This window comes from Myotis brandtii, unplaced genomic scaffold (genome assembly GCF_000412655.1).
Source record: "Myotis brandtii unplaced genomic scaffold, ASM41265v1 scaffold44, whole genome shotgun sequence".
In the NCBI taxonomy this organism is placed as follows: Eukaryota; Metazoa; Chordata; class Mammalia; order Chiroptera; family Vespertilionidae; genus Myotis; species Myotis brandtii.
In genome coordinates, this window is record NW_005366833.1 from 2,478,468 (window position 1) to 2,501,292 (window position 22,825).

Here is a 22,825-nt window from a genome sequence, read left to right on the forward strand (position 1 = left end):
AAGCCCTTTTAGTAAGTGGGTGCGTAATCTCAGGTTAGAGGCTCTGTGCTCAGTGTGACCCCAGGGCCAGAAGCCAGTCAGGCAAAGGCTGGTTCTTCCTGTGCCCCACAAACAACAGGAAAAATGCAGAAATTTGGAAAGAGAAACCACAACCTGGAAATCATTCCTCACAACCCAAGGCCAGAGAAGAGTGGACATCCCTGTGGTGTAGCAAACTCTCAAAAGTGGGTGTTTCCAAAAGGGACAAAGGGCAAACACATGCACTTCCCAAAGAGAAGTGCACATGCCTTACATGTCAGAGATGCCCCACCTCCCCGATGGGGACACACCCACTGTGGGCACTGGGGGGAGAGCACTGTCACCGTCAGACTGGCAGGCTTCTGGGCTGGTGGTGACCGCCCTGGGGACAAAGTGAGGCAGCCGAGACCCCAGCAGGTCCCCTGGGGAGGAGGGAAAAGGCCCGTCCTCTGGGAGAACAGTGAGCAGCACCTGCCAAAGCTCCACAGGGGCACACCTGCACCTGGCAGTGCTCACCCTAGGAGGTTACCCCACAGAAATTCTTTTTAAAAAAATGTTTTCATTGATTTTTAGAGAGAGAGAAAGGGAGAGGGATAGAGAAATAGAAAAAGCGATGAAAGAGAAATACCAACATCAATAGGCTGTTTTCTGCATGCCCCTGCTGGTGATCAAGCCCGCAACCCAGGGATTTACCCTGACCAGTAATGGAACTGGTGACCTCCTTGGTGTGTGTCCCATGGAAATTCTTGCACAATTGTTCAAGGATATATTTTTGAGACTACCCTTGAGAGCACTTATAGAATTGCCCAGAATTGGAATCAATACTAATGTACATGGAGAGGGATAGGATCCACCAATCCTGGTCCACATGGACAAGGGAAGCTGAGCAGCTGCTAAAGTGTATGTAGGGGTCTGTATGTGCCCACAGATAAAGGTCTCAAGGGTTCTCTCTCGTGAGACATGTGGATCAACTGAGTTCAGGATCCCACCTGTTAGACCCAATACATGTGTTTTTAACAGGCAGACATGCATATGTGAAAAAAGACTTGATACTGTATGTAAAGAATCCTAAAATTCTATTAAAAACCTACAAGTACTGATAACTGAATTTAGTAAACTAGCAGGATACAAAATATCCAGAAATCAGTTGCATATTTTATATTCCAATAACAAACTATCAGGAAGGAAAACTACAAAGATTATGCCATTCACAACTGCATAGGAAAAGTAATAAAGTACTTAGGAATAAATTTAACCAAGGTTGTAAAAGACCTGTACTCAGAAAATCATAAGACACTGGAGAAAGAAACTGAAGAAGACACAAATAAGTGGAGGCTTATACCATGTTCATGGATAAGAAGAATTAACATCATTAAAATGTTCATACTACCCATAGCAATCTATAGATTCAATGCTATTCCTGACAAGATACCAATGGCGTATTTTACAGAATAAGAACAAATATAATTTCTAGAGGTCAAAAATTTAGAAAAAGTTTATCTGGGTGGTTCTGACTCATAGTATTTAAAGAAATTGTACTCAAGATGTCAACCAGAGATATAGTCAATGGAAGACACGGCTAGGGTTAACAATCTTTTAAAGTTATTGAAAGAATTCAGTTCATTGACTCATGGATCTCACTATGGGGCTGTTTGAGCGTTCTCATACACAAACTAGCAGCTAGATTCTCCTAGAGTGAGTGATCCAAGAAAGATCGAGGATATTCCAAAAATTTATATGGAACCACAAAGAACCACAAATAACCACAGTAATCTTGATAAATAAAAACAAAAAACAAGTTGGAGGAATCACACTACCTGCTATCAAACTATACTACAACGCCATTGTAATCAAAGCAGCATGGTACTGGCATAAAAACAGACATATATTTCAATGGAACAGAATAGAGGGCCCAGAAATAAACCCATGCCCCTATGATGATTTAATATTTGACAAAAGAGGCAAGAACATAGACTGGGTTAAGAGTCTATTCAATAAATGGTGTTGGGTAAATTAGACAGTTATGTCAAAAAAAAGAGAAACCAAACCCTCTTCTTATATCATACACAAGAATAAACTTAAAATGGATTAAAGACTTAAATGTAAGACTCTAAACCATAAAACCCTAGAGGAAAACATAGACAAATAAAATCCCAAACATTTCCTGTAGTAATATTTTTTTTTCTGATATACCTACCTCCCTGGGTAAGGGGAATACAGAAAAAATAAACAAATAGGGCTATTTCAAACTAAAAAGTTTTGAAGAACAAAGGAAACTATCAACAAAATGAAAAGACAACCCACTGAATGGGAGAACATATCTGCCAATGATACCTATGATAAGGAGTTAATTTCCAAATTTTATAAAGAACTTACATAACTCACCCAGCCAGCATGGCTCTGTGGTTGAGCATCGACCTATGAACCAGGAGGTCAAGGTTTGATTCCCAGTCAGGGCACATGCCTGGGTTGTAGGCTCGATTCCCAGTGAGGGACATGCAGGAGGCAGCTAATCAATGATTCTCTCTTATCATTGATGTTTCTATCTCTCTGTCCCTCTCCCTTCCTTTCTGAAATCAATAAAAAAAATATTTTTTAAAAAAAGAACTTCTGCAACTTAACACGAAGAAAACCCAAACAATTCAATTTATAAATGGGCTAAATAAATACTCCTCCAAAGAGAACATACAGATGGCCAACAGACATATGAAAGATGTTCAATGTCACTAATCAGAATAATGCAAATTAAAATAACAATGAGATACCATCTCACACCTGTCAGAATGGCTATCATCAATAAATCAACAAACAACAAGTGTTGGCAAGGATGTGGAGAAAAGGGAACCCTCATACACTGTTGATGGGGATGTATATTGGTGCAGCCACTGTGGAAAACAATATAGTTTCCTCAAAAAATTAAAAATGGAACTGCTTTATCACCCAGCGATTTCACTATGGGAATAAACTGAAGAAACCTGAAACACTAATTTGAAAGAACATATGCACCCCTATGTTCATTGCAACATTAATTACAATAGCCAAGATTTGGAAGCAACTCCAGTCCTCATCAGTAGATGAGTAGATAAAAAAGTTGTTCTACGTTTATAGAATGGAATACTACTCAGCCATAAAGAAGGGTGAAATCTTACCCTTTGCGATAGCATTGCTGAACCTGGAGAGTATTATGCTAAGTGAAATCAGCCAGTCAGAGTAAGACAAATACCATATGATTTAACTTAGATATGGAATCTAATGAACAAAATAAAAAAAGAAATAGAAACAGACTTATAGAGAAAACAAACTGATAGCTCTCAGAGGTGTGGGGTTTGGGAGCTTGGTGAAATAGATAAGGGATTAAGGCAAAAAAAACCCCTCATAGACACTGACAATAGTATGGTGATTACAAGAGGGAAAGGGGGTTGGGGGAGGTAGAAGAGAGTAAAGGGGGGATAAATGATGATAGAAGACTTGCCTTTGGGTGGTAGACACACAATACAATATACAGATGATATATTGTAGAATTGTACACTTAAAACATATATTATTATTTTTTGTTAATTCTCACCTAAGAATATTTTTCCATTAATTTTTTAAAGAGATAGTAGAAGGGAGGGGGAGAGACAGAGAGAGATCAATGTGAGAGAGTTACATCAATTAGTTGCCTCCTGCACGTGCCCTGACTGGTGCTGGGGATCGAGCCTGCAACTGAAGTACGTGGCCTTGACCAGGAATCAAACCCTCAACCTTTCAGTCTACGTGCCAATGCTCTAATCACTGAGCCAAACCTACCAGGGCAAAACTTGTATCATTTTATTAACTAACTAGAGGCCCAGTGCATGAAATTCTTGAATGGGGGGAGGGGGGGAGAAGTGGGGAGAGTCCCTCAGCCCAGCCTGCACCCTCTCCAATCCGGGACCCCTCCGGGGATGTCTGATGGCAGGATTGGGCCTAAACCGGCAGTCGGACATCCCTCTTGCAATCCGGGACCGCTGGCTCCTAACCACTCGCTTGCCTGCTTGCCTGATCACCCCTAACCACTCTGACTGACAGCCTGATGCCCCTAACTGCTCCCCTGCCGGCCTGATCGCCCCTAACTGCCCTCCCCTGCTGACCTGATTGCCCCTAACTGCCTCTGCCTCAGCCTCCGCCACCATGGCTTTGTCTGGAAGGACATCCGGAAGATGTCCAGTCTAATTAGCATATTACCCTTTTATTAGTATAGATGTCACCCCAATAAGTCCAACAAAATTTAAAAAATAAAATGCCTAGAAAATAAATAATTTTTCTATCATTTTATCTCATTCTTTTATAACTTCTATGTTGTGTGGTTTTTATTTTTTAATTGATTTCAGAGAGGAATAGAGAGATAGAAACATCAATGATGAGAGAGAATCATTGATCGGCTGCCTCCTACACACCCTCCACTGGGGATTGAGCTGGCAACCCAGGCATGTGCCTTTGACCAGAATCAAACCCGGAACCTTTCAGTCCTCAGGCCAATGCTCTATCCACTGAGCCAAACTGACTAGGGCTACGTTGTGTGTGTTTTTTTTTTTAAAAAAATACATTTTTATTGATTTTAGAGAGAGAGGAAGGGAGAGGGAGACAGAGAGAGAAACATCAATGCAAGAGTGAAAACATTGATCCACTGCCTCCTGCACACACCCCAACCAGAGAGCAAACCTGCAACCTGGGCATGTGCCCTGAACCAGCGACCTTTCAGTGCACAGGATTACACTCAACCAACTGAGCCACACTGGCCAGGAATTGTGTATGTTTTATATTACTATTAATACTGATAAATCATGGTCTATTTCCCCCCCTTTAAACTGCACAGGGAATGTCATCAAGAAACTTGGAGGTGACTAAATGGTGAAAACAGAATTTTTAACTTAAAACTCCGGACTCAGAGTGATCTCTGTTGCTCATTTAAAAACTGCCCAATAACTTGTCATCAATACAATGGGTTCTCCACCCATCATGGGGCAGGTGAGGGTGGAGTATAAGTGATCTTTGGAGCATTGAGAATCCCTTAACACTGTTAGGAATTCTGTGATCATGTTAATTTGCACTTGCTGTACAGACAGTCCATACATCTCATCAGATTTTCAAGAGATCTTTTTCCAACAGGGTAAGAATTACTGATAGAGAGGTGTTAGAGCATTAATGATGCAAGGTATTTTTCTGATAAGAAATTAATCTTTTTGTGACCTTTATAAAATAATCTGTCCATTTTATATGTCCAAACATGTATACCGTTAAAAAAAACAAAACCCTACAGAACTCAATATATGTCTAGATAGTTTAAGTGCATTCTAACTGTCCAAAGGAAGGCTGCATTTGTCTCTGGACATAGCCTTTCTGAGGATAATTTCCTTCTGAAGGATTTTCTCAATAGTACTCTATTATATGTATGTTGTCTAGACAAGAACAAATTTTATAAATGTTGTCATTAACATGTCTTTGAGGCTTTGACACATTTTGGGGCAGTGGTACTTTAGGAATAAGAACTTGAATTCAGTGTCTAAACTTTTTTCGTCAGAAATTGCTCACATATTTTAACTTTTGTTTGGCAGGCCATTGTACTATGTTTCTCTGAATGATGATATGCTTCTGTCCCCATGTGACACCATGTCATCTCCAAGGCCCACAATCAAATGCCACAGCAGCAGAATACACTGTATCTATCTCTCACGTTGTTTTATCGGGTTTTCTTGCAGCCTTTTACTTTAAACCACCTTCAGCTGTTACTGGACTTATCTTTTCAGTTACCATTTCAGTCTTTTATTGTGGGAGACCATTTCTAGTTCTACTTGCATGTCATCTCTCACCAGATTCTTACTTCAAGTTCAGTACAAAAAAGTGCAATCTGCTATTGTCTTATTTCAGTCATTTTCACATGCTTATAGTTTTATGCAAATTCAAGAGGAGAGTAGACAATAAGCCAGAAACATGTAAAACCAGAAATAATCACTACAATTACATCAGATGACCCTTTAAGGAAATTGAGATAAATCATCTGCTTTTGGTGGAGGAAGGGGAGTCAGTGTCTCCACAGGTAGGGATACAATACATTCCACAACAATATGGCTTTAGTTTAGGTTTCATCACAGAAAGTGATGGATAGGTACAACAAGAACAAGAAGTTTGGGAAAGGGTTGCAAACGTCTGCATTCTGCATGGGGCAAGGTTTAGTGCTGGGCAGGAAGCTTTTATCTCCCCTTCAGATAAACTCAGCTGAACAGTCACTGACTTCAGTGAGTGCTGGGCATAAAGGAAAAGCCTGGAATTGTGCATATTAAATTGTTTATCTTAACAGAGACATTGTGATTCTGTTGGAATTTTACTTTTATGAAGACTATTTGGTGCCTTTTGGTAACAGACTTTCTTTAAATATGAAGGGAGGGGTGCTAAGGTATTTGCTGACAAGGGAAAAGAAGATCATAACATATAACATTTTTTGTTTGTTTAATACTTAGGACTTAGAGTTGGGGGGAATGTCTGAATCTTAAAGAGCTTGACATTTCACACTTTAGCTATATTTTGTTGAACTACTTTAAAAATATGCCCACCTATCAGGGGCATTTGTCTTTATATGACACCTCAGTTTTATGGTGTGATTTTATTTACTGACTTTAATGACTGCAACCACCATTACTTGATATTCTGCAGGTCCTATGGCCTATATCAATGTTTATTGTTTTCCTAAGAACTTAAGACCAGAATGGTGAGCTATTATTTCTAATGCTAACATAATAAATGACTATTTATCAAATGAAGAACATAATTAAATAGTGAAAACAAGTCGGGCCACCATGGCTCAGTGGTTGAGCGTCAACCTATGAACCAAGAGGTCACAGTTAGATTCCTGGTCAGGGCATATGCCCCGGTTGTGGACTCAATTCTCAGTGTGGGTTGTGCAGGAGGCAGCTGATCAATGATTTCCCTCACCATTGATGTTTCTATCTCTCTCTCCCTCTCCTTTCCTCTCTGAAATCAAGAAATATATGTTTTAAAAAAATAGTGAAAGCAAAATATAATAATCTAGATTAGTGACTATTCTTTTAAACAGCCTTCAAATGCTAATATTACTGGTTTGAGCTGTCACAGACTATATATCTTCCTTGGAATGGTAGCACTATAACTTTTATAAGTCACTGCTTTAAAAATGCACACCAATCTCATAACCTCTGTCTCCATGCACATAACTAAATGTAATTGGCTTGAACACATGGTTGAATGACTGCCTGTGGCCACCCACCAAGGTTAGAATCTTGGTCTCCTCACTCCCAGTCAGCACACCCTCTACTCTACTACTCTGTTTCCCTTAACATAAAATAAAAGTCTCCAAGCTCATGTTCTTTAGCTCAGTAATAGCCATCAATGCCCAAGAAATGGGCCCAGCACCATTCATTACATGCTATCAAATTTATTTTCATAGACTTTGGCTTTCAAACTATTCTAACAAATACTCTCAGAACGAAATGTATTCTATATCATGACCCAATATACACACACTTAGGTACACAGTGAACTGTATCAGTCAGGGTCCAACCAGGAAAACAGAAGGAATTTAACTTAGGGAATTGGTTATACAGGTGATAGAAGAGCTGAGAATATGGAACTGAGAGTAACAACAGTAAGAAGTCACTATTACCCCTAAACCGGAGGAACCAAGGGATGAGGCAGGGATTAGCAGAGCCCAGAGGCCAGGCTCTCCTAATGAATCTGAAACCATGATGGTCCTCAGCGTTAGAGCCAAGGTGGAGATATAGCTGTTGTTAGAGATGAAGCTAGAAGCAGAAAGAGAAGGGGGAAATACCCTGTCTTCTCCTTCCCTCCTGTCCTTCAGTGGTCCTGTCTCTGGCCAGTGCCTCCCAGGGGCTGACTGCAGCTGACACAAGAGCCTGGGAATCACAGCCCACAAAGGTCATTCCCACTTAGGGTTGAGCAGAAGAGGGAGGAGAGGATCTGAGGGACAACAAACATAGTAACTAAAACAAAGTTTCCTAAAACAGTACTTACTCTTACTAAGAGCAATGCCTTCTATTCTATTTCTCTTTTTATGTTGTACTCCCCGCCCCATGACTCATAATTCACCATGAGTTGAAAAACACTCGTTGGGCCAATAGGAGATGCACTTTCAGGAGTTTATAGATTATATAAATTTTAGTAAAATAAAAATTTCCATTGGTTTCCATACTTGGACCATCTTTTTAATAATGGATATAATAATATATTAATAATATATAAATACATATAAAATTGCATATGCAATAGTTTTAGACTTTTAGAAATCTAGTAAAATAGACATACTGCCCTAATTCAAATTAGTAACAAGAAAATTTTAGGTCATGATCATATTTTTGCATATCAGGTCACATATTATGCTGACAGCAAATCTATAAAATTTCCCACCTTGGTGAGAGTTTAGACTATGAAATTTTGCTAGTAATACTTCTAGGGCCCAAGGTTTTAGTAGACTAATGATGGATTTGTTGGTCACTAGCCATTTACAAGGATATAGTACTGTGTTAATTAGTGTATTCAAGGTATTTTTGAAAACTGGGTAAAACTGTTTAGATACTATCTCCTTCTAATATTCTATTAACATAAACATTGAAAGCAAAGATCAGTTAGGCCATTTATAACCTAAAAACCTTTTTTTTATAGCACTGAACAATCTATATATATAAAAGGCTAATATGCTAAGTGTCCAACCATCCGACTGGTAGCTATGACGTGCACTGACCACCAGGGGGCAGACACTCAATGCAGGAGCTGCCAAGCTGCAGTGACTTGACAGTGGTGGTGCTTGGGTGACGCACCCCAAAACCAGAGAGGAGGGAGCCCAATTCCTTGTAGGGCCGTGCGATTCCACCTTTGGCTGTGGGTTACATTGTTGCTGAGGCACTGTCGGCCCAGAATCTGGTTTACTGCACACTTGCATTTGCGTTCCACACCCTGTATGACAGCAACTTTGCAGAGTGCCCTCTCACACTCCGGGACCCCCCAGAAGATGTCAGAGAGCTGGTTTTGGCCTGATCCCCATAGGCCAGGCTGAGGGACCCCACCTGCCAGAGGGACCCTGCTCACTCTGAAGACACCCTTCGAGCCATGGCACCACCCCAGGTGCAGCTGGCTGGGGAGGGACCACGGGAGGTTGGCTCCAGGGCATGTCCAGCCCATCTCACCCAGTCCTGCCCCGCCAGCCACCTTCTAATTAATTTCTTTTCAATGTACATGAATCCATGCACCGTTTTAATCAGTGTTCTACTAAATGATCACAACTTTCAATTTCTCCTGAATAACATCCACCCTGCCCTGATCCAGGAAAAAATTCCCCCTGTAGTGATAGATGCATAGCAGACTTAAACACATTGCCATATATATGATATCTTATACAAATGCTGCTAATAATGAAATAGGAAAGCTCTTGGAGCATTCAAGTAAAACTGAGTGGCATTACCATCAAAATTTGTACATTTAGACGATTTATATAGTATTGGGAAACATAGAAAGTAAATATGAGGAAATACCACTGCAGGGCTCAGTAACACTGGAGGTGGGTTGGCCATCATCAAAGGAAAATTTAAGTGTATAACCTCCCTCCAATGTGAGCTCCTCTTCTTCAGATGGGTTCTGCCTTGGACAAGTCATGTGACCTTATCTTATGAATCCTTTAAACTTCACTGATAAAATGGGACAATTTGTGCCAAATAATTTCTGATTTCTTCCATCTTAAATGCTCTGTCTCAGTTTCCTCATTTATAAAATGGGATAATATATTAATGGCACCTAACACGAGGCACTGCTATGAGAATTATAAAAGACAAAGATATAATACATGTATCATGGTGCCAATACAGAGGAAATACTCAACAAAATGAAGCTATTGTTATTGTTTTCAGATCAATCAGTCCAAGAAATTGCAAACATTGGCTTTTCTCAGTCTTCATTTTTTTGTTCTAACTCTCAGAAGTCAACTACTTTATAAAGTTCTAACTTGCATTGGTCTCCTTGTCTTAACAAGCCTTAACACTCCTCCTTCTTCTCAGGCAAATGATGCTCAATCCCTTCCATGGCCTTCACTTCCTCCTCCTCTTCTGCCCCTTCTTGGGCAGATCCTCAAGGCTCAAGTCTTCTTGCTCAGCCCTTCTTACTTTGAATTTTCTATCAGAATTCTCAGTCTCTTTCATGGCTTACAAAACAGGGTGTTAAGTCTTCACTACTTTCCCAAAATTTAATCTTGTAACTCCAGCTGCCCCAAAGCCATCCACATTTGAATGGTTTTCCTTTTGTCTTACTATGCCTAAAGCATAATATGCTATTGTATATAAAATTAGTGAAAAATCATATATTCCATTGTAATGGAGTATTACTCAGCAATAAAAAAGAATGACATCTTGCCATTTGTGACAGCATGGATAGACCTAGAGGGTGTTATGCTGAGTGAAATAAGTCAGACAGAGAAAGACAAATGCCATATGATTTCACTCATATGTGGACTCTAAAAAACACGCACCAAAGCAAATGAATAAGCAAGACAGAACAGAAACCGACCCATAATTATAGAGCTGATGGTTGCCAAAGGGAATGGGGAGATGGGAATAAAAAAAACCACAACTATCCAAAACTCTACCAGCCTAACCCAAAACTAATGATTTAGTTGTAGTTCTTCTTAGTCTTTCCCATTGCATATGTTTTGTGCCATTGTAATAACAGCTTGCAATTCTAATTGTATCTTGCTTTCAATTCTAATTATTCCATAATGATTTTCCATGTTGCAAAAGCTTTCATAATAGATTATTGTTTTACTATTATCTCTGTTTCTAGTAACTCTCTCTTCCAGTTCATTCTACATACCTGGCTAACTTTAATCTTATTCACAGCATGGCTTTACGCATCTTTCATGTGTTGAAGAACCTTGGGTGATTCGTTATTGTTCAAAAAATGAAGCCCAGGCACCTTAGTTAAGGTCAAATGCCCCACTCAAACAGTAGCCTATCCTTTCCAGCCCCATGCCTCTCCTTCAGCCAAGCTGTATGACTTGTGATTCCATACACAAAGTGATAATAGCCCCAGCACCTTCCTTCAAGCCATTCTGTCTACCTATAATGCTCACTTTCCCTTTGAATCTTTTTCTTTTTCATTTTTTCCCACTCACAATTTCTATTTTTAAAATTCAGTTTAATTTTATTCCATCATCTTTTATCCCTCTGTGCCCTCTACCACCTCCACCCATCATCACAATCACCGCACTGTTGTCTCTTTGACTCTTTGGCTCAGGAGCTATTTCCTTCCCCAGAGAAGCTTCCCTAGCTGCCCCACTCATCATGGTTACTATCTTTTCTCTGTTGAACATCCTCTACTTGTTGCCTGAACCACTTGTTGACCAAGTTCTAAGCCCATATCTTGTACCTCTCTGTGTCCTCGTGGCTCAGCACAAAGAACATGCTCAAGAAACATTTATTAATGATGATTATGATGCCCACTGTCAGCACAGCTGTTCTGCTTTCTGCAATAATGAGGAAAGTAATATGGGAGCACTAGGGAGGAAATTCACTCTAGTCCTCCTTAAATACTGCCAAAAGTCCTAAGAGATTTACATACATTCTATTCCAATAGCAAAGACATAATCAAAGTTTGGAAAAAAGGAAGTAAGGAAGGAAATGATCAAGGATTATTTTGCATTTTCACCTAATCTGTTTTATGATATAGCAAGATAAATGTGAAACATCTGCCCTAACCGGTTTGGCTCAGTGGATAGAGCATCAGCCTACGGACTCAAGGGTCTCAGGTTCGATTCCGGTCAAGGGCATGTACCTTGGTTGTGGGCACATCCCCAGTAGGGAGTGTGCAGGAGGCAGCTGATCAATGTTTCTCTCTCATCAATGTTTCTAACTCTCTATCCCTCTCCCTTCCTCTCTGTAAAAAATCAATAAAATATATTTTTTAAAAAATGTGAAACATCCTATATAATAAAAGCGGAATATGCAAATCGACTGAATGGCAGAATGACCAGTTGGCGGGGGGCGGGGCTGGCGAGCAGGCAGCGCCAGGCCAGCCAAGACACATGCCAGTGGGCAGAGGGAGGGAATGGCGATGGGAGGGTGGGGGCAGTGACCAGCAGCGGCGGAGGGGCGATGGGGGGAGCTGGCACCATCCCCTGATCACCTGTCTGGTCGCCTTACGCAGAGGGGGCCTGCAGGGGCTGTGGCGGGGTGATGTCGGCGGCGCTGTCCCCTGATTGGCCCAGTGGTGGCAGTGGCAGAATGATGGGGGCAGTGCTGTCCCCTGATCGCCCGTCCGGTCGCCTCCTGCTGAGGGAGGCCGGACTGCAGCTTAGGACAGTAGGCCATCCCCTGAGGACTCCTGGACTGAGAGAGGGCTCAGGCCAGGCTGAGGGACCCCACACTCCCAGTGCATGGATTTTCATGCACCGAGCCTCTAGTCTCTATTATAAAATGTCTTGAGACTCATAACTCAAACAGTGGGTAATAGAACAGTCTAAATGAGAACCTTAGGCTTTGTAAGTCAAGTCAATGTACTTCAGTCATATCATAAAGAGTATGGTATGATGGTTAAAAGCTTGGGCTCTCAAGTGGTGCTGCCTAGCATACAGTTTTAACCCTACCAACTACTGGCTATGTGATCATGAAAAATTTACCTAACTTTTCTGTGTTCCGGTTTCCCCAACCTGTGAAAGAAGGACAGTAGCAGTGATATTCTAGAAAATATTTAACAACTGGCTCTCCTTTTCAAAGCCCTGATTTGTATCATATGTCGGTATCTATGTTGTAAATACTCCCACAATGGCTGATTTCAAGCTACCAACAGGCTCACAAAATGCAAGCCAATTTGATAATGGATTCTGACAGGGTACCTTACTTGTAGGGTTGTTGTGAAGATTAAATAAGTTAACACATGCAAAACACTTAGAACTGGCCCTGGAACATCATATACTTAGTTTGATGAATATTAGCTATTTTTTTATACCATTTTAGTTTGTCTTCTAAAATGGAGGATAGAAATAGCAAGTACTATTGAAAAAAAGCAGTTGCCTTGATTTAATTCATTGCAACCTCTTCCTAAAGACATGTTTTATGTTCACTATCGCCAAGCAGCCTCATCAACTTTTTAAAAAATTTCCTTTCCTTTTCCTTAATTCATCTTTTTTAGGAGCATTCTAAGAATCAGAAGACTGGTTAAAAGCCACATACCAGTAAAGAAAAGAGGTTATAAAAAGTAAGTATAAACCCAACTGAAAAAATTTCCCTGAAAACTCATCTTTAGAAAGGCTAAGTACTTAAATAAGTAGATATGAAAGTTTATTTGGATGCAATAACTTACTGCCTGTTAATGGGGAGGAATATGAATTGTATTCCATCAAAATAATGTTATTCCCTGGTGTTCTTCCTCACACAAAAATAAATAAGAATTTATATTTTAAAATACCCCAAAATACATGACTCTGAACAGTATGACTTTCTGCTTTTTTACTTCTGTGGGTATTTCCATGACTTTCATTTATAAAATTTGCTGGGTATTTCATCAGAACTAACACTCGGACAATAAATATTTGCTACATATACAAAACAGATTGGTTTCAAACTATAAACCAAAAGATGACCAGCCAATAGCTCTGTTCATCAGCTGCGACTCCCAGACCCCAGCATTTTTCTCTAGGATGTCTTATTTTTTGCTCAGCTGTTTTGTTACTCTCTTGATTACAACTTCTGAATCCCTCATTTGCTTCTCCCATGCATAGGATGGTTTTTAATTTTACTTTTGCAAATTTTATTTCCTTCTTAGTCATTTTCTCCATTGTTCCTTTCCTCCTGTTGCTATTCATTTGTTATTTCTCTCCCGAATGCTCTGTCTAAAGTCAGCTTCAACGGAGGAAATCTTCAACTGATGAATAGCCTCCTTTCGCTGTTGGAGGAACGCAGGAAACAGCGAAACATTGAGGCTACAATCCATGTAAGTGCCCACTTGAATGGTTCCTATTTTGAGAAAATGGAAGTCTCTCCCAATTTTTTGCCTACCATTTCTCCCCCTCCCCCAGCACCTGGCAACCACCCTTCTACTTTCTCTTTCTCTAGATATGATTATCCTAGGTACCTAACATAGAAGGAATCATAGAGCATTTGACATTTTGGGAATGGCTTATTTCACTTAGCATAATGACCTTAAGCTTCATTCATGCATTTAACAGGATTTCCTTCCTTTTCAAAGCTGAATAATATTCCATTGCATGTACCTACTACATTTTGTATATTTGTTTATCCATTGATGGACATTTGGGTGGCTTCCACTTTTTGGCTATAATAATTCCACTAGGAACATGGATGTGCAAATATCTGCTCTAGCCCCCATTTTCAATTCTTTTGGTGATGCACCCATAAGTGGAATTGCTGGGACATATGGTAATTCTATTTTTTAATTTTTGAGGAACCACCATGCTGTTTTCATTAACCATATGTTTTCTTTGGTGTACCATTTTTATGTTGCCACCAGCAGTGCACAGGGGTTACAATTTCTCCACATCCTAGCCTGCACTTGTTATTTTCTGGGGTTTTCATTATTTTTAATTGCTGATCTTCATTAAAAGCATGTATGTTATTAAACAAAAGCTATGAATATTGAATTTCTGTCATACACCATCTTGATCCCATGTTCATAGTTTTCAAAATCCCTTGAATTATGGTTTTGCCATTGCTCTCGTTTTTGTGCTGAGATACAGGGCTTGGTTTCCAAGATGAGATCAGAGACTGCAGAGCCTACTAAAATTCTGTGACATGCTTGTCAAAAGGTCTCTCTCCACATTTTTTTTCACAATGAAGCCATCTTACAAGGAACTTCTAGGATTGGAAAGCATCTCTCTAGTCAATAGGCCACTTCTCCCTGAACTATAGTTTTTTGCCTCTAATAGATGTTCAATAATATTTGGAATAGTAGGATTTTAAATCTCAAAAGAATCACATGGAAAGAAAACATAGAGGTACATGTTTAGAACCTTGGATTTGGCAATGTTTTCTTAGGTATGCACCAAAAGTACAAGCAACTGAAGAAATAAATAAATAAATTGAATTTATTGGAGTTACATTGGTCAATAAAATTATGTTTCAAGTGTACAATTCTATAATACATCATCTGCACATTGCATTATGTGCTCACCATCCAAAGTCTAGTCTTCTGTCACCATTTATCCTCCATTTACCCTCTTCACCTTGTCCCCACTGCCCTTTCCTTCTGGTAATCACCATACTGTTGTTTGTGTCCATGATTGTTGTTTTTTTACTTAATTTCTTCACCTATTTCACCCAGCCCCCACAAGTCCCCCTCCCTTCTGACAGCTGTCAGTCTGTTCTCTGTATCTATGGGTCTGTTTCTATTTTGTTTCTTTATTTTGTTCATTAGATCCCACATGTAAGTGAAATCTAGTAGATTATCATTTCCTTCCATGACCTAAGGCTACTTTGAAGTTAGCGCCTTTCCTGTTGGTGATTTAGTAGAAGTAGAAAGAAATGGGAGAAGATGGTGGGAGAAACTGGCAAGAAAGGAGTAAGAAGGAAAAATAAGACTCAGAGAATATATGGAGATGTATGGAATATTGTGGGGCTAGAATTCCCCATCTGTCTCTCCAATCTACTCTTTACTCTTCTGTGCCTAGCTTTGTGTCCCAAAGGAGGTGGACATTTGTTCCTGAACTGCATTAGTAAGGTCCTTCGTCTTTTGTCTTCCAGTTTTCTTCTGTCTATCAGCTGAAACTCTGACCCATCCACAGGAGCTCTGTGTGTGTGTGGGGGGGGCGGCGGGGGGGTGGGGAATGAGGTCAGGATGCCCATTCCTCTGTTGAACTTCCAATTGGCTGAATATCTCCACCTCAGGCCACGGTTTTTCTCTGGGAGGGGGGTCATTTTCTATGGTTAGTTTTCTAGGTTCTGATACCTGCTCCTTTCTCTCACTCTCTCAGATCCACAGATACTAATAGCTCTCCAATATTGCCAGTCTTGGGATCTTTCACCATACTAGTACTCTGGGGATTTCCCTGAATCCTGCCTATATCTTTGTAAATGTCCCTCCATTAATATGCCTCAAGTTCTATTTTTAAAAAATCTTTTTAAACTTTGCAATTACAGTTGACATACAATATTATATTAGTTTCAGGTGAACACTCAAATGATTAGATATTATATAACTTACTAAGTGGTCATTCAAATAATTATCACACCCATCTGACACAATACATAGTTATTAGAATATTATTACTATATTCCCTATGCTGTACTTTACATCTCCATGACTATTCTGTAACTACCAATCTTCTTCTCAATCCCTTCACCTTGTTCACCCACCCTCCCTAACTCCCTCCCATCTGGCAACTATCAAAATGTTCTCCTTCGATTCTAAATGATAGCTTTGCTGGGTAGAGTCCCTTGATTGTAGGTCCTTGCTTTTCATCACTTTGAATATTTCTTGCCACTTCCTTCTGGCCTGCAAAGTTTCTATTAAGAAATTAGCTGACAGTCTTATGGCAGCTCCCTTTAAGTAACTAACTACTTTTCTCTTGCTGCTTTTAAGAGTCTCTCTTTGTCTTTCACTCTTGGCATTTTAATTATGATGTGTCTTAGTGTGGGCCCATTGGGTTCCTCTTGTTTGGGACTCTCTTCCTAGACTTGTATGTCTATTTCCTTCACCAGGTAGGGAAGTTTTCTGTCCTTACTTTTTCAAACAGGCTTTCAATTTCTTGTCCTCTCTCATCTCCTTCTGGCACCCTGCCCCCCATGGTGTGAATGTTGGTATGCTAAGTTGTTCCAGAGGCTCCCTACACTATCTTCATTTTGGGAGGATTCTTTTTCTTTTAGCTGTTCTGTTTATTTTTGCTTCCTTATATTCCAAATCACTGATTTGATTCTCGGCTTCATCTACTCTATGGTTGATTCCCTATGGTCTGTCAGTAAATTATTCATTTCAGTTAGTGTAGCCTTCATTTTTGACTGGTTCTTTTTTTATGGTTTCTATGCCCTTTTTCATGCTGAAGTTGAAGTTCTCACTAAGTTCCTTGAGTATCCTTACAACTATTGTTTTAAACTTGGTATCTGTTTTAAACTTGCCTTCATTTCATTTAGTTCTTTTTCTGGAAATTTTTCCTGTTCTTTCATTTGGGACCTGTTTCTTTGTCTTCACGTTTGGGTTGCTTCCCTATGTTTGTTTCTATGTATTAGATAGAACTCCTCCATCTTCTGGACTTAGTAGAGTAGTCTGGTGTAGTAGGTGTCCTATAGAGCCTAGTGGTGCAGCCTCCCCAGTCAGCCAAGCTGGGCACTCCAGATGCACTCCTGTGTGGGCTGTGGGTACTGTCCTATTGTAGTTGTGTCTTTAGTGCTTTTAGTGCTGTCTTTAGTGACATCACTGGGAGGGATTGACCCCCAGGATAATTGGCTGTGAGGACCGGCTGTGACTATAGTAGAGGAGCTGCTATGCAGGAGCCAATACTTTGGAGCAGGACTTGCTTCAGTGGGGCTTTGGTACTCTCCCAGTCCGCCCCTGGAGTGTATCACTTGTGGAGGTGGTAGAGATGTAATCCAACATGGTCTGAAGCTGCCCACTGGGTGCACTAGCTCTGGGGCCTCCTGGGAGGTGCAAGGTCAGCCACTGCTTGTGCCCTTCGTGGGGCCACTGGGCACAAGCTACAGAGCAGTTGGTAGATGGCTGCTACTTGTGCTGGTCTTGGAGGTACCCAGGAGAAGCCAAGCAGTGAACCAAGGCCAGCTGCAGCTAGTGCCTGGCCTGGGGCCACTTAGCAAGAGATATGGGGTATGCAGAGGTCAAATGCTGCTTGTTTGAGAGATTTTAGGGAAGTCTAAAGCTTGAGGCAAGAGAGGCTATTTTTATAGAAAAGCCACTGGAAATGGCTTGGGTGGGGCAAGATCTAAGGGAATCACCAGGGTAGGGCAAACAGTGTGAACCAGGTTAATGGAGACTTAGATATGGTGCCTGCCTGCTGGTTCTGTGGTGGGGGTGTCTCAGAAAAGAAACAATAGCCTCTACCAGCACTTTTGTCTGTCAGAAAGCTGACAGCTGACACCCACTCCAAGCTCTCACTCTAATGCCAGACAATTCAGTTGCTCCCTGTATGCTCCTGGTTCCTTTCAAGCTGCTGCCCCAGTGCACTGGAGCTCAGAGGGAGTGAGCCTGAGTAAGCCCAAACACGGGCCCTTTAAGAGGAGCTGCCTGGGACTCCCACAGCCTCTGTGTCACTCAGCCACAATCCCCACTGGTTTTTATAGCCAGAAGTTATAAAGGATTTCTCCTCCTGGTTCTGGAATCCTGGGCTGGGTGGCCTGTTGTGGAGCTGGAACCCCCTTGCTCTTCAGAAGGGACCTTTGCAGCTGAGATATCCCTCACAATTTTGATTCACCATACATGAGTGTGGGACCAGCCCATTCCATATCTCCCCACCCCTCCTACCAGTCTCCATAAGGCTTCTTTAAATCCCTAGTTGTAGGACTTCCATTCAGGTAGATTTCAGGCGGTTCTGAATGATCATTATTCTGAAGTTAGTTGTAATTTCTATGTAGTTGTAAACGGGTTCAAGTACTACATTTACCTAAGTTACAATCTTGACCAGAAGTTCAAGTTCCATTTGAATGTACCATCAGCTTCTTGCTGGGATCCTTGACTGCTAATATAATTGTCCTTTAACACAGTGTTCCACTAAACTCTGACAAGATGATCTTGGGAAATCCCTAGGAGATAGGGTAACAATTTTTACTGGCCTTTTTCCTTGGCCTTAGTAATGAAAAAGTGAATGAATGCTTAAAATATAATCTGTAGTTAATTATTAATGGGATAATGTTTCTTTTCTTAGTATTCACTCTCCTCTGGTAAGCCCAGATCTCCAATTAACTATAAACAAAATTATGAAACTACTTTATGAATTAAGTTTTGAGCATCTTAAGTTTGAGATGCCTGAGGGAAATCTAGTAATAATAGTTTCTAAGTGTTCAAAGATGAAATTGTTTGCCACTGGAGACAGTGAGTTCCACATTGTAGGAGTGTCCAAGCAGAAGCTGGAAAAGCAATGGATTGGTTGTTGAACTTGCTGATTTAAGGATCTTTTCCAATGTGTACTTTTAAGATTCTTTGCTTTATGTTATATGGTCTATCACCATAATATTGATTATGAAAATCTTGACAATTAAGTTAGATATTTTACTATAACAAATGGTGCACAAACAATATGCATACAGACTTTTAAGCCCAAAAATCTTAGAGAAAATTTATCTTCAGTACAACATGATGAAAATCCTGGTCTTTGGAGACAGTTAAACCTCTGCTTCAATCCTAGGTCTCAGTGAAAATCTATGTGTCTTATGGAAGTGACCTAATGTCTCTGTATCTCAGTTTTCTTACATCTTTCTCATAGCGACCGGGTAGAAATTCAGGGAAATAACACATAAGACAAATTTAGGTTCCCCAAAATGTTAGTTCTCTTTGATTTATCATCATCATTAAAATGTTCTTTCTGCTATATCAATTTGCAGTGCAAAGGTAAATAAAAATGCACTTAAGAATTCTTTTTAAAACTCATAGCTAACATCAGACTCAACAGTTAAAATGTGAAAGTGTTTTCTCTAAGATCAGGAACAAGACAAGGATGCCTATACTCACCACTGTTATTCAACATAGCATTGGAAGGTATAACCAGAGCAATATGGCAAGAAAAGAAAAATAGAAAGCATCCAAATTGGAAAAAAAGAAGTAAAACTGTCCATATTTTCCGATAAAATGATGTTATATATAGAAAACTCTAAAGACTTCACCAGGAACTGTTAGAAATAAACAAATTCAGTAAAATTGCAGGATACAGAATCAATATACAAAAACCTGGTGCATTTTTACACACCAACAATGAACTATCATAAAGAGAAATTAAGAAAACAATCCCATTTACAACTGCATCAAAGAGAATAAAATACCTAAAAATAAATTTAACCAAAAAGATGAAAGCCCTATATATTGAAAACTATAAGACATCGATGAAAAAAATTGATGAAGATATAAATAAATGGAAAGACATTTTATGCTTATGAATTGGAAGAATTAATAGTTAAAATGCTTACACTACCCAAAGCAATCTACAGATTCAATGCAATCTTTACAATATTCAAAGCCATTTTTCATAAAAATAGAACAATCCTAAAATTTGTATGGAATCACAAATGACCCTAAGTTGACAAAGCAATCTTGAAAAAAAAAGTTGAAGGCATCATACTCCCTGACCTAATACTATGCTACAAATCTACAGTGATCAAAATAGTATGATATTGGCATAAAAACAGACACATAGATCAATGTAACGGAACAGAGAGCCCAGAAATAAACCCATACTTTATATGGTCAATTAATCTATGACAAAGAAGGTAAAAATATATAATGGGGTAAAGACAGACTCTTCAATAAACGGTTCTGGGAAAACTGGTTAGTCACATGTGAAAGTATGAAACTAGACTACTATCTTACACAGCCCACAAAAATTAACTGAAATGGTTTAAGACTTGAATGTAAGACCCGAAACCATACACTTTCTAGAAAAGAAAGGAGGCAGTAAGCTCCTTGTTATAGGTCTTGGCAATGAATTTTGGCTCTGACTCCAAAAACAAAGGCAACAAAATAAACAATAAACAAGTAGAAATGACATCAAATGGAAAAGCTTCTGTACAGCAAAGGAAATAATAAACAAAATTCAAAGGCAAACTATTAAACAGGAGGAAATATTTGAAATTATATATCTGATAAAGGGCTAATATCCAAAGTATATAGAGAACTCATTCAACTCAAGAGCAAAAAGTTAAAATAAAAATTGATTAAAAAATGAGCAGAGAACCTGAATAGACATTTTTCAAAAGAAGATATACAGATAGCCAACAGACACATAAAAGATGCTCAGTATCACTGATCAGGGAAATACAAACCACAATGAGATATCACCTCACACCTGTTAGGATGGCTGTCATCAAAAAAGACAAGAAATAACAAGTACTGCAAAGATGTGGAGAAAAGAAAACCTTCATTCATTGCTGGTGGGAATATAAATTGGTACAGTCACTGTGGAAAACAATATTGAAGTTCCTCAAAATGTTAAAAATACAGCTACTATATGATCCAGCAATTCCACTTCTGGGTATTTATCCGAAGACAGCCAAAAACAATAATTCAAAAATATATATGTACTTCCATGTTCATTACATGATTATTTACAATAAAAAGATACGAAAACAACTTAAGTGCCAATCAACAGATGAATAAAGAAGATGCAGTATATATCAGTGTGTGTGTGTGTGTGTGTGTGTGTGTGTAATAGAATACTATTCATATATATCTACACTAATAAAAGAGAAACATGGTAATTAGCGTACGACCGCTACCCTTCCCATTGGCTAATCAGCATATCCTTATGCAAATTAACTGTCAGCCAAGATGGCGGCCAGCAGCCAAAAGAGATGGAAGACAGTGTGAGCGAGCACGGGAGGGCGGGCAGAGCTGCCGGGGCGTACAGAGGAAGGGGGCCACCTCACCTTGCCCCAGTCCCGCTGTGAGGACGATGTGGCCGATGCCATTTTCGACTTCTTCTTACTCTCTTTCAGCTTCTCCCCTGCCAACACCACCTCGCTGGCGTCATTTCGACATTTAGGGCAGAACCTGTGACAACAGGGACATCACCCCCTGTCCTTAGCCCGCCCCACTCCTACTAGCCTGCACACATAGCTGGCTCCTTCCAGCTCCCGACCTCCTGAGCTGTCCGAAATGGGACATCTTCTACATTTAAATTCATTAAAATTAAACAAGAAATCCAGTTCCTCGGTCATACGTGCCACATCTGAAGTGGTCAGGAGCCGTGTGTGGAGTGTCAACCGTCGTGGAAAGTGCAGAGCGAGAACCTTGCCATCATCACAGAACATTCTACTGAACAGACTCTGGTCCCTCTCCTGCTGGGAATTTCACACCCCACTTCTCTCACTGCCCCTCATGGGTTCACCAGGTGACAGGCAACATTCGTGTTATTTATTGGCACCCGCCGTCCCCCTAACCTGAGCACCATGGCCCAAGCCCGCCACTGGAGCATTCGAGGCATCCACTCACCATTCGGTCTCCGTGGGAACACTGGTGAGAGGCGGGTTGAGGCAGTATAAGTGAAAGGCGTGGTCGCAATCATCACACATGAGCTGCTTGTCGGGATCCTGCTTGCTCCCACACAGGCTGCAGGAACACTCATGGCAGGGCTTGCTGGGGTTATCCTTGCATTTATCGCAGAAGGGCTTGTTCTTCCCTGGACACAGCGGCTGGGGTCAGCTTGGCAGGGCCAGGCAGAGAAACAGGAAGCCCACCCCACCCCCAAGGCGGGAGACAGAGGGCAGAATCAGAACTCACTTTTCACTGGGTTTTCAACCATGGGGGCCCCCTCTCCCGGACGCTCAATCTTGAAAACTTCATCCACAAACATGATCCGACAGTTGCTGAGAGAACCACTCCTGTGAGAGACAAGCCATTAGAACATTCCAGCTGGCCAGCCCTGCTAAGGCACCTCCAAGAGGACTTGGCCACCCAGCACATTCTCAGAGCATATGAGCACCTCTCTAATGACACTGAGTGGGCCCAGCCGGTTTGGCTTAGTGCAGGGGTGGGCAAACTTTTTGACTCGAGGGCCACAATGGGTTCTTAAACTAGACCGGAGGGCCGGAACAAAAGCATGAATGGAGTGTTTGTGTGAACTAATATAAATTCAAAGTAAACATCA

At 40.5% G+C, this 22,825-nt stretch overlaps 1 protein-coding gene across 1 annotated transcript; it reads right to left on the reverse strand.

The window, feature by feature from the left end:
* Positions 1–18,891: 18,891 nt before the first annotated feature.
* Positions 18,892–22,554, reverse strand: LOC102255411 (E3 ubiquitin-protein ligase UHRF1-like). Its single transcript, XM_005874473.2, has 4 exons — positions 22,459–22,554; positions 22,171–22,357; positions 21,606–21,729; positions 18,892–18,933 (listed from the first exon to the last, which is right to left on the reverse strand). The coding sequence occupies exons 1-4, from the start codon at positions 22,529–22,531 to the stop codon at positions 18,892–18,894; spliced, it is 426 nt and encodes a 141-aa protein (XP_005874535.1). The 5' UTR covers positions 22,532–22,554.
* Positions 22,555–22,825: the final 271 nt, after the last annotated feature.